The 12647-nt window shown below is 47.8% G+C and overlaps 1 protein-coding gene and 1 long non-coding RNA gene across 9 annotated transcripts; one reads left to right on the forward strand and one right to left on the reverse strand.

The window, feature by feature from the left end:
* Positions 1-436: 436 nt before the first annotated feature.
* On the reverse strand, positions 437-12241 carry SYCE1 (synaptonemal complex central element protein 1). 8 transcript variants are annotated; one of them, XM_019034331.3, is made up of 14 exons: positions 11985-12166; positions 6646-6708; positions 5855-5914; positions 5432-5506; positions 4721-4768; positions 4418-4472; positions 3623-3712; positions 3313-3376; positions 2535-2601; positions 2334-2457; positions 2151-2261; positions 1905-1992; positions 1519-1683; positions 437-870 (listed from the first exon to the last, which is right to left on the reverse strand). In XM_019034331.3, exons 1-13 carry the CDS (start codon positions 12058-12060, stop codon positions 1546-1548), a joined length of 1059 nt encoding a protein of 352 aa, XP_018889876.1. In that variant the 5' UTR covers positions 12061-12166; the 3' UTR covers positions 437-870; positions 1519-1545. The 8 variants fall into 8 exon arrangements, with proteins under 8 accessions (XP_018889876.1, XP_063566671.1, XP_018889878.1 ...); XM_063710601.1 differs by lacking the exon at positions 1519-1683 and having other exon boundaries at positions 11988-12241; XM_019034333.4 differs by lacking the exon at positions 4721-4768 and having other exon boundaries at positions 11985-12170.
* Positions 1150-4269, forward strand: LOC129525167 (uncharacterized). Its single transcript, XR_008669275.1, has 3 exons — positions 1150-1257; positions 3000-3231; positions 3970-4269. It is a non-coding gene; the product is annotated as an uncharacterized lncRNA (long non-coding RNA).
* Positions 12242-12647: the final 406 nt, after the last annotated feature.

Here is a 12647-nt window from a genome sequence, read left to right on the forward strand (position 1 = left end):
CTGAGGAAGAACATCCTGGCAGAATCCTGCAGAGAGAAAAAAATAGAGCTCGTGCCAGCCTCTCCTGACCCTTCACTGAGGCAGCCTTTGGCTGAGATGCTTATCCTTATCTGATGCATACCATTTTGTTACTGGTTTATTGTATCCTTTTCTATCAACCAACCGTAGATTCCTAAGTGATGTGTTTTGTGGGTCCTGTGCCCTAGCATTGAGACATAAAGGTGATTTTAAAATATTGACCTGTATTTAGCAAACTTTTATACTCATTTAGACATTCTGAAATTTATCTGTAGATTGATTCACAAAGCGTATAATCATAAATCTGTCTTAACTATTTCACTGTATAGAAATTCCAGTATAATGAACAGTATTTGAATATTGCAGACATCCTTGAGTTACTCCCAACATGAAATTCTTCAAACATCTCACCAATAAATCTAAGGGAAGCTGACTATTTATTAGTCTTTTTTTTTTCACATGAATAGGTGAACTGTGTCAAAGGCCTTTTATTCATTAACTGAACAATCATTGGTTGATTTCTTAAAAAATAATTGTGGTGAACCAATAAAAGCTAAAGTTCCTTCTAATTGTGGGCTTAACTGAATTACAGTTTTAAAATGTGGTGTCTTCATTGCCACTCAGTTCAATATCTTTTCTAACTTCCACTTGATTTAAAAGTCATGTTTGATAGTGTATTGCCAGTTTGTTTAAGACAGGTATGATTAACTGCATCTGAGAGAACTCGTCTGTCCTGGACTGACTGAAGAATTTCTGCACTTTGCCATGTTCCATTTTTCCATGGAAACAGTGCTCTGCAGTGAGCCTCTCTCTTCAACTCCACCATGTCACTGGTCTACCTGGTCTGGGAGCCTGTCAAGAAAAGGGATCGCTTTGTCATTACTTCAATGCATTCTGACTCAGGAGATGCAGACTTTGACTCCCACCATTGGTCTTGATTGGGTCAACACATTTCAGTGAATTTGAAACATGTATCAGATGCACATGACTTACATCCTAGTTGATTGACTCCCTGCAAGCTGAGGATTTCTATCCTCTTCCTGTCCAAAAGTGCCTGAGTTATACATTTTGTGTTCTTGAGAGCACAAACTACACAGCTAACCAGTGGGGACTACCATATGGAACCGACTGATTTTGAACCCCAGCTCACTGATCCTCATTTTTAATTTTTTTTTTTTAATTTCAGGGAGTCTGTGTAGTCCAGACCTGTAATGAAGGAATTGAAGAAATAATCACAAGGTATGTGTATGTGTGTATGCAGGTGGGTTCCAGACCTCCTGGGCCCACTGTGAGAGCGTCTCGGGCCTGCATCCCTCTGCCTGCGGACCCAGAAGAAGCTGGCAGGTCCCAGAGATGAGCAATCCAGAGACCAGGAGGTTAAGGAAGCATTTATTGAAAACCTGTGATGTACCTCTGGCCCAGACCAAGAGGCAGAGTCAAGCCAAGGCTTCAATCAGTCACAGGAGACTGGGGGTCTTGGGCCCGACCCCTACTCCTCACCAGTAGACTTAGCTGAGACGGGCTGTATCAAAATAGCTCCTTTATTTCCTGAAAGCCCCTTGGGCTAAGGTCGGGGTGGAGTGTGTCCTCCTGGCCTATGAGGACATCAGGCCCTGCTTGGTGTGCAGCTCCAGGTCTTTCTCCTTTTAGGGGCTTGGGACTGGCCTGCAGGAGGTTAGTGTCCAGGGTGGGAATTTACACCCATCCCCATGGCCACATGGTCCCCTCCTGCCCCATCACCACCTTGGGTGGACCCAGTATGGGAAAGGCCCTCCCCATAGACCATCCTCTGAGGAGTCCCAGGACCCCCTCCCTTGTCCTCCCGCCCCTTCCGCTGTCCCTTCAGTAGCTGTCTCTGTTCCCTGACGCCCACTTCTGGGGCTTACCACATCTCCTGGGCCAGCCTCTTCCTCTTGTGTGCTCTGGGCTTGGGCAGGGACTTGCATTCCATGCTTTTCCAGCTCTTCCTTCAGCCTGGACAGGAAGAGGTAGGATGGGGGAAGGAAGAGGAGGAAAGGGTGGAGGAGGGACAAGAGGTTTTCAAGAGTCAGAGAGACAGAAGGTGGAGAGAGGAGATACAACATCGGTCATCTTCCTGGTGGGGGTTGCGGGGACAGGGCCTCCACACGCACCTCTGCCGCTTCTGCTGCTGTTGTTGGCACTTCTGCTGCAGCTGCTGGTGGCGCTGGGCAGCAGCTGCTAGGAGCTCCTCAGCCTTCCTGTGCTCTTCCTGAAACAGCTGCCTGGGGGGCCCAGTAGGGGGTGGTCAGCACCAGCCACTCCCTCCTCCCACCCTCTTCCCCTCCACATCTTACACTGTGGCTGCAGCCTCCTGGCTGCGGAGAAAGAGTCCCTCATCAAGGGTGGAGGGGCCCTCAGCCCCACACAGGGAGCACAGCTGATGCTTCACGTCTTCCAGTGTCGCCTTGACCAGCTTCTCTGCAGCACAAAGGGGCAGGTGAGCACATGAAGGCACATGAGGTCAGATATGGGCCATCCACCTTCCCTGGTCTCACCTTCCATGAGCAGCTGCTCCTTGCTGCTGTCCAGGGCACAAATCTCCCTTGCCAGCCGCTCTGGCATCTGAGGGGCAGAAAAGAGGCCTGTCCACTCCTCTTGGCTTTCCCCCATGCCTCAAAGAAGGCTATCTGGATCTTGTTTCGTACTTACTCACTATGCCTCACTTCCAACAACTCTGCCCCTCTGTGCACACCAGCTACAGTACAGCCTCAGGGCCATGGCACTGGCCATTCCCTCCCTGTGCACTTCTGTCATCCCACATCTCTGCGGTACTGCAGTGGGGATGCTCATGGATTGTTATTTACAACAGATAAACCTGCAAGCACTGTGAGTCTTGGCTGTTTTCTGGAGGATCAGGCACCGGTTTAGCTCTGCAGCTCCTCCCCACTCCCCTCTGTCCTGGTGTGACCTCCTCACTGAGCCCTTACTTCCTAACACTCACTGTCTATTTTCTTGTTCAGTGCCTAGGATCCTCCTGGGGGACAAACACGGGCTGCTTATCCTCGTTGTCTCCTTTGTGCCCGTGATGGTCCCAGACACATCCACAGACAGTGATGGAAGACTTGACCTTGGCCTCATCAGAGATCCCCCTGACCACTGAGCAGCAGGGTCACAAGGAGGTGACAAGGGACTGGATTCAGGCAATGTCGATCTTAGCACCACCAGGGCTTGCTTGGCGACTGGTTGTGGCAGGTGAGAGGAAGAAGTGACCATTTGGGCCTGGTGCTGCTAGGGAAGATGTGGAAGGGGGAGGAGTGGCTTTGAGGGACTCACGTGGAAGTCCCAGAGGTCCTTGTGCTGGCCCATCAGATCTTCCAGCTGTTCCTCGAATGCCAACCTGGGAAGCAACCACAGGCATGAGGGGATATGGGCTGAAATCATCACCTTCACAGCCTGTCCAAGTCTGTGGTTCTTCAGGCACAGATTTTGGGGTGCTTTGCCCATGGTTTCTGCTCCACTGGGAACATCTTCACCACCTTGAACCTCCATGGCTTAGTGTAGCCAGCTTTTCTAACCCCCATCTTTGACATTATATCCCAACTACTGGCCATCTAAACCTCCTGCCTCAGATGCTAAGGTTTACCTCAGCTGTCTCTGTTTGTTCTTCTCTTCTTCAATCTGCAAGTTCAGGGCAGAAATTCTCTCCTTGCACTCCTGCAACATGGTGTGCTTCCTGGGAGAGGTGAGGCAGCCCTCAGCCATGTTCTCTTAAGCCCCAGGAGGGCACTGGGCTGGGGCTTCTGCCTCCCTCTATTGAGGCTATTTTTTCCCTCTACATTAAGGTCCTTCTCTGTAACATGTGGTAAGTAGGGAGTGACATGACCATTTGCCCCCTGGAAGTATTGTTGTCAGGTTAAGAGAGATTAATGTGGATATGGTCAAGTGAGCAAATGCACACACATCTTAGTAACATCTCGTTTTCCCAAACAGCTGAAATCTCAGTGTGCCAGGGCCTGGGGCCTCTGGTAACAAATGAGCTAAATCAGGAGGTGGAGCAATGGATGGACAAATCGATGGGTGGATGAAAAGATAATGGATGAATGGAGAGAGGAGGGGCAAATGGCTGGCTCAATGCCTGAATGAACAGACAGATGAGTGAACAGACATCCAAGGAGTATGACAAAGAGTAAAAGGCAAAAAATAAAAACCAGCTGAAGAAATTTAATTGACAATTTAGCAAATGAATGTCTTGCCATTGAGAGAGTTACCCTTAACACTACTGCCAGCTGTTGGAGCCGAAGGGGAAAGACATTCTTTGGACTCTCCATTGTTTAGAGGGAAACAATGAGAGCTGTGGGTGTCAGATTCATCTTCCTGCCTCTTTCTGCTCTACCAGAATAAAGAGGTAATGCAGTTAGGCTCAGCTGGAAGCTCTTACCTGTGTGCCTCACTTTCCTTTTCCTGGCAATGCAGCCGGAGGATCCTCAGGGTGTCTGTAGGGAGAGCAACAGGGCCCTATGAGAACCTGTCAAGGTATCGGGTTTTGGCAGGGGGAACACAGCCAGATCATGTCAGGTCTGTGGACACCTGATTGAGCTTTAACATTTACTACATGTCTGGTGGAAGCCACAGGAGAGAGGCAAGCTGGGACAGGTTTCAAAAGGCTTCAGCTGCCATAGGGAGAGTGGGCTTCTGTGGGTTGGCAAAGGCACAAGCCTGGAGACAGGGGAGCGGCAAATACCTTGTTTTTTGCTCAAGATCTCCTTCAGGTGTACTTTCTCCCCATGCACTAGAAAACAGTGACACATTTTGGCATCAGGGACTATGCACTGCACCCTCAGGGATGGGGCTTGCTCACGGTCACATGGGAAGCTGGGCACAGCCTTGGCCCCAACCCAAATGTGAACCCCTTGAGGTGAGCCCCTCCCTACCCTCTGGTGCCCACATTCCCTGTAAGCACCAAAGGGCCTTCACATTTACAGAGGGTGGCTGTGAGGGCCCTGGAGGATGCCCATGCTTTTACATGGGGAGGAGAGAAAAAATACCAACACCCATGAAGTGGGATAAGGGCTATAAAGAAACACATCAAATAGGATGGGGCATGTGACCAGATGGAGGCAGGGTGCCATCTTTAAATGGGATGATTGGGGAATGCCAGTCATCCTGTCTGGGGACATTCTAACTTAGAGCTGATGATGTGAGGAAAGAGGAACCTGTATTATCCGAGGAAGCACAGACAGCGTCTGGCAAAAGCCCTGAGGTGGGAATGAGGTTGGAGGGTGTTTCCTGAACACTCCCACAAGCAGAGAGGAGAGGGGGAGATTGGCAGGACATGAGGCTAGAGAGGGTACAGGACCCTTGGCCATGGCAAGGATGCCGATCATCTGGAATACAGGGTTAGGGGAGGCTTAAGACACTGTGGGGACCTCTGGGTGACCCCTGGCTCTCTTACGTGAGTCCAGTTCCTTCTGCAGGGCCTCACAGATGGTCCGGGCCTCTCCTAGGTCTTTATTGGCTTTCTTTTTTGCTTCACCAAAGAGCAGAAAAACATTGTGTGAGTGCAGCCTCTATTCTCTCGCCAACAGTGACATTTCTCATTTGCCTTCAGGTAAATCTATAGTGGCCTAGATTTTATGAGTAGGAAACGAGGCTTCCAGCTCTCCTTGCCAGGCTCTGCTGATAGCAGGGCCAGGATCATGGGCATATAACTATGGCAGTCGCATGCTGAAATGCCCTGTACTTAATTTAAGGCTCTGCTGTTGCTGTTGTGAATAACCAGTAACTTTGGAACAAGGGACCCTGCATTCTCACTTGGCACTGAGCCCCGCAAAGCATGTAGCTGGTCCTAGCTGGCAGCCAAGGCCCCTGAACTCACCTTGCTGGACCTCATTAATCCGGTTAATCAGGACCTCAACTCGGGGCTCTAGGCTTCCCACTGCAGGGAGGAAAGGAGGTTGAGTTGACAGGGCAGGCAGAGTTGGGGCGGTTGCCAGCCTTGTGTCTCTGCTGCTTTCACGCAACACAGATCTATTGAGTACCTCCTGCAAGCAGGTGCTCTGTGGGGCCCTCACGGGGCTCACATTCTGGGTGGGCAAGACTGGGAACAGACACAATAAGATACTGAATGGGGCTGTGGTAACCGTGTTCAAGAGAAATAAAGTAGGGCAAGGGGGGCTAAAGAGCAAAGGAGTGGGAAGTGCTCCTGAGATATGGGAAGGTACCATGAGGGCCCCAAATCAAGTGGTGGGGGGGCAGGCCCTGCAGCAATTTGGGTGGGGTTGGGAGGTAGTCAGTGCAAAGACCCATCATGAGGTGGGAACATGGCTGGCAGGAGCCTAGCGAGCAAAGAGGGAGTAGCGGGTGAGGGGAAGGAAGGGAAGTGAAGGCGGCAACTTCTGGATCTAATGGACTGCAGTGGAGCCAGATGGGTGACCAGCGAGAGGTTTGGGACAGGGTTTTGGGAAAACATTTTGCCTTCTATACCCTTTTGCTTCTTTAATTTTGAATCATGGGGCCCTATTTTTAGTTTAAGTAATTAAGTTTTAAAAGAAAGAGAAGGTGAAGAGGATTATTTCCCAAATTCGTACATTGTGGGGCCTGAAATTAAAGCCACATCTGCCTGGCCCCAAACCTCAGGCTGTGCCTCACACAAAGGAGACACATGACCTTTCTGCAGCTTTTGCACCATTTCCATCAAGTCTTCAATTTTCTGTGAGGACGTGTCCTGCCCTGTGGAGACAAAACCAAACATTTCAGAATCAAGCAGGGCGAGAGGCCACCCCTGGGCTGAGACTGAGGTAGGCTGAGGGCAGGACTCCAGCCAGAGTGGTGCACCTTCTCCTTGTCCTGAGGTGGACAGTACACTAGATGAATCGGGCTCCTCCATGGTCAGCCTTTCCCTATAAGGTAAAATTATACCAGATATCCTCTTTGTAAAACTCTGGGTGAGGGCAGGGGTGCACTCTCACTGCTGAGGCTGTTCAAAGTAAGGTCAAAGCTTCTGATATAATTCAAGAAAAAAAATGAGGGTATAAAAAACTGGAGCAAGGAGTCAAAAATCACTGTAACTGGCAGATGACATAATCTAGGAAGTTCTTAGAGAGTTTTCTACAAAACCATAAGGATTAGTAACAAAATGCATTAAGATGTTAGGTTAAAAACATATATAAATACAAACAAGCTTTCCTACATACAACCAATACTAACCCTGAAATTTCCCCATAAAATATTTCATGTTAATTTTTTATAATCACTATTGGAACCTATTTTTAACACTAAAATTAGTAGATGTAAGAAATTACTATTTATGGCATTAACATTGTGAAAGGAAAATAAATCTTTTTATAAATAAATCTTTGAAAATAAATCAATTCAAAGTCATCCCTCTGCTCACTGAGATACATGCATATCTGATTTTGTAAAATAAATATCTGAAAATAATTCAGTCATCCTTCTTCTTACTCAGATAAATGCATATCTGATTGCCTCCTTTGGAAAGGCTAATCAGAAACTCAAAAGAATACAATCATTTGTCTTTTATCTACTTATGACCTTGAAGCCAACCCCCCTGCTTCGAGTTGTCTCATCATTGCTTTGAGTTGTCCCACCTTTCCAGATCGAACCAACGTTCATCTTACATATGTTGATTCGTGTCTCATGTCTCCCTAAAAAGCATAAAACCAACCTGTGCTCTGGCCACCCTGCCACCCTGGGCACAGGTCATCAGGACCTCCTGAGGCCGTGTCACAGGCATGCATCCCTAACTTTGGTAAAATAAACTTCCTAAATTGACTGAGACCTGTCTCAGGTTTTTGGGTTTCACATTTTGGCAACCACAAAGGGATTCTGAGTAGAGGTGCCCCTGACCTTTGACAAATATCCTATCAGTGCTTGCTAGCAGCTTGAGCTATCTTTATGGCTCAAACTAATATGACAAGTTGCTGAGTTCTGGAAGTCCCCCGTCCAGGGAATCCCTCATTTCCCAAAATTCGCTCCAGATCCAAAGTTTATTTTTCTAAACAACTCTACTCTTTTTTTGGAGTTTTACTTGCTTCCAACAAGGAAGGCAAGTTTTCCTGCTCCCATGAAAGTTCCTTTCTGGAGTTTGAACTCGCTCCCAACAGGGAAGACAAGTTTGAGGGTTTTTTTCCTGCTTCTAAGATGATAGAGAGCAGTCTTCAGCCTAAGACCCATCCCTAGGTAGGTAACTGAATTGGGGTTTGTCTTGGCTAAAGGTAAAATTAACAACCAGCTGGTCTTAATTTTTCCTTACCATTAGAGTGTCCAGTAACCATACAAGTTGTGTGATCATTTGTTTGTTTTGCTTAACTGGTATTTTTGTTGTTGTTGTTTCTTTCTGTTTTTGTTGTTTTGGTCCTTTTCCTATTGGGTTTGGCCAATTCTGACTTGATCAAATCCAAAGGAAAGTTCCAAATTATGTGGAACAAGGCCTCTGAAGTGGCTAAATTCCCACCAGAAAAGGGGTGGTGGGGGAAGAGAAAACAGCCAGCAAAAGGAAAAAAGGGGGGGAAGATTTTTGATTTTGACTACTTAAGGGGATTTATTTACATAACAAGGCCACCTTTTTGCTAGCCAGGCCAAACTGAAAGAGAAAGGATTGTCACCCCAACTGCAGTTCCATAGCTAAGGTTGTCTTCTTTTTTCCATGACAGCCTGGGTTTGGTTCCTAAATCAAGACCTTTCTGGTTTGATACTTGGTACTTCTGAAATAGCAGATATTTGTCCTAGCTGAAATATGTTGATGAGATCTTAAAAATTTTTTAAAAAGAAACTCAAATGGTTAAAAGTCATCTTAATTAAAAGCTAACATCCAAGATATGTGTGTGTGTGTGTGTGTGTGTATTTAAAAGGGCTTCATGATTTTTCTTTTTTCTCTCTCCTAGGACCTTGTGTTTTTTGGGCAAAAGTTTTTTTTTCTTTTCAGTTGACTGAATGCTATTTTCTTCATTTAGTTCTGCTGTCTCTCCTTTCCCTTGCACGCTCTGCTGCATGAGGGACCTAAAATAGTTTATAATAGCCTGAGGTTCCTTAAAGAAAATGGAGAAGGCACCAGACTCCCTTTTGTGGAGAAAATTGTTTTTCCTTGTGTATCCCCAAGAGTGTAAACACACAAGTTCATGTCAGCTCTTAAACTGCTTGCTTTTGTATTGTGTTACCTGATTTTTTTTGTTTACTAATTATTGCAACAGAAGCTACTCCTGCATTTTTAAGGAAGAGTATATTTTAGACACTTAGAAATATTTTTTTAATGTTTTTTAAGTACACTGTAAAAGCATCCATGTGGTCGAGCCTCATAATAATTCTCCCTTTTTGGAGACCCAGGATTCAGTGTGCCCTCTTCCCAGAGCTCAGAGATCCAGTTAAAAGATAGGTAGTCACTATCTAAATAAAATTGGTCTCCTGTGATCCAACCACCTCCCACCAGGCCCCAACTCCAACATTGGGGATTACAATTCAACATATTTGGGTGAGGACACAGATCCAAACCATATCACAGGCCAAGGCCAAGGCATGGTTGAGAAGGCTCAGAGGCACCTGACCAAAGTTTGTAACAGTTTTGACTGACAATACCAAATTACCTTCCACTGATGTATACAAGATGCCCAGTTTTTCATTTTTACCAATCACCTATGTTTCCAAATGTGTTTATCTTTGTCAACCAGATATGCAAAATTAAGGTGTCTCCTTACAAACTTTCTGATAGTAAATATCAAAAGTTTGGGTGCATCTTATTTTCTAAGACTACGTCCTAAGTAATTCTGGATATGGCTAATGGGCAAGGTGTTAATCACTGTATTGCTTATAATAGTGAAAAACTGGAAGAAGCCTAAATATGCCTTAGGGGATTTGTTAAATAAATTATAGCACATACACAGGATGAAATCATTTACAGCCATTAAAAATCATGCATACATGCATAAGGCCAGGCTCAGTGGTTCACATCCATAATCCCAGCACTTTTGGGAGGCTGAGGCAGGAGGACTGCTCGAGCATAGGAGTTCAAGAGCAGCCTGAGCAATGCAGCAAGACCCTCTCTCTACAAATAAAAAATTTAAAAAAATTATCTGGGCATGGTGACATGTACCTGTGATTCCAGCTACTCAAGAGGCTGAGGTGGGAGAATCTCTTGAGGCCAGGAGGTCAAGGCTGCAGTGAGCAGTGATTGTACCACTGCACTCCAGCCTGGGCAACAAAGCACAATCTCGTCTCAAAAAAAAAAAAAAAAAAAATCAAGCATAAAATTTTGTGAAATGCTTATTTTTGAGTTTATGGAGTCCCCTCATTTTGGTCCCACCTGAAATCTTACACAAATTACTGCTCATAAATTTTTGCATTAAGTTTTAAATTATTCAAGTAATTGGCATGTGTGAAAAAGCATGAAGAAAAAATTGAAACACCAACATTCCCTTTCCCCAGTCATTCCCCTTTCTAGTAATAACTGCAGCCAGTTAGGTGAAGACTAATAGACCTTTTACTAAAATGTATCTAGTGTCACTGACCCTAGATAACATCCCTGCTTCCTTTTTAAAACAGATAGACTAAAACTGGAATCTTGTCCTTTAAATTTCTTCTGTAGCTGGTCACTATAGACTGAATGTTTGTGCCCCCATCCATAGTTCGTATGTTGAAATCCTAACCCCCTAGTGTGACTGCATTAGGAGGTGGGGCCTTTGGGAGGTGATTAGGTCATGAGAGTAGGGCCCTCAGCAATGGGATTAGTGCCCTTATAAGACCAGAGAGGTCTGCAGCAATTTCCCCAACATGAGGACACAATGAGAAGACAGAAGTCTATAGCCAGGAAGCAGGCCCCCACCAGACGCTGAATTGCACCTTGATCTTGAACTTCTAGCCTCGAAAACTGTGAGAAATAATGGCATTTCTGTTGTAGCAGTTTGAACTAAGGCACAAGCGACATTGGTTAAAACTTATCTAAATATACTAGGTTATGTGAGGAACATGGAGCCATGATACTGAGAGGCTAGCACACTGGCGGGCCAGCAGGTGCTTAACGAAAGGGATACGTTTGCGTCTGTCCTGTTTACTTGCTTTGTCCTTCGCTGGGGCTTTCACTGTGCCACATCTCACTGTAGGGATGCTTTCTGTGCTAAGCTTGTTTCAGTATTCAAACCTTCATTTTGTAAGAACACGACAGAGCACCTGCCATGGCATTCACGCAGGTAGGGCTGGAGGCAGCCACCGATGTTTGTTAATTGCAGAGTTTTAACTCAAGGGGGACAGATGATCTCAGGACAGAATGACAAGCTGAGTGACAGCAGGAGGGACGTCACCGTACAATTCTCTCCACTTTTCTGTAAGTTTGAAAATCCTCACAGAACACCCAGAGGCACACAGTGTCCTCAAGTGGAAACGGCCAGGATAGTGTCCTTTCTCTTTGTTGGGCTGCAATTTCTGGACTTCTGTACAACTCTGACCAGCTGCCTGTCCCCTCCCTTCCCAGGGTGAGGTAGGAGCCACTATGGCAGGTCGGGGTCAGGGAGAAACAAACGGGGGATCTGCGTGGAGTCGGCCTCCCCCGGCTCCCCGGGGCGTCGGGATGCTGGGTGGGGGGGTCCCACTGTCAAGAACCAGTTTAGTGCGACTGGGAAATCTGGCCACTTGCTGGTTCTAGGGAGAGGAATGTGGAATTAGGAATTCCCTTGAGATTGGGAGCGTCAGGAAAATGTCCTTTTTGTTTTAAGAGGTGTGTATGTAAAGTCTGTGGGACAACGGGAAGGGATGTCTTTTGACTAATTACCTAAACCAAAATTGGAGCAACTATGATAACAGTTCAATGCTTTAAGACAAAGTGGGGGGTGTGTGGGCAAGCACTCCCTCATCTTGGCCGAAATTTTTCTGAAGAAACCCGCTAAGCCTCAATCAGCAGCATCAGGACTGACAGGAAGAAGCAGCCGCCACCCGCGCCCCAACCCTGCCCCGCCTCGGCGAGGTCAGACCCTCACGCACAGTTCCCTGCCTCCCACCACTACCTCCGGCCTTCTCAGCCCTGTCCACGGCTCCTGCGGTGGGCTCGGCCTTCGATGTCAGGGACCTCCCCGCCATTTCCTCTCAGCTCGCCAGCGAGGGTGCCTCGGGAGGGAGCCTCCAGTGGTGAGTGGAGCAACCGCTGCTGGGGGCAGGACTCCAGGCAGCGCGCCTGCGCAATGCACTCCTGCGCGCGCCTGGAGCTGTGAGGTAATTCTGCGGCAGGCCTGCCTGGCACTAGTGCGCATGCGTAAAGGCGCGAGGGCTACAGACGCGGCGGGAAGCCCGCCAGGGCCACGTGCGGCCGTCCAGGCTTGCGATTGGCCCGCTGCCGGGTGCCCCCGCGCATGTGCGCTGGCTTCCGAGGGGACGGGCGCTGGTTCTGGAGGCCCTCCCCACCAACGAGCAGTACGCATGTGTGGCGCCGAAGCTTCCTGTGAAGTGTGCGTGTCTGACGGATGATGACTCCACAAGGCGCTGTGGCCCCGGCAGCCTCATGAGGTTGCGGCTCTGCGGGACCACACCGCCGCGGGAGTGCACGGGCCCCAGCGAGTGAAATCTGCGGCAGCCCCCGCCGGGCCCGCTGTTCCTGCGCGCGCAGAGGAGCGTAGCCTGCCCCTAGGCCGCGTTCCCGTGAGCTCCATGCCCACAGTGGCCGAGGCCGG

Source organism: Gorilla gorilla, chromosome 8 (genome assembly GCF_029281585.2).
Source record: "Gorilla gorilla gorilla isolate KB3781 chromosome 8, NHGRI_mGorGor1-v2.1_pri, whole genome shotgun sequence".
NCBI classification, from domain to species: domain Eukaryota; kingdom Metazoa; phylum Chordata; class Mammalia; order Primates; family Hominidae; genus Gorilla; species Gorilla gorilla.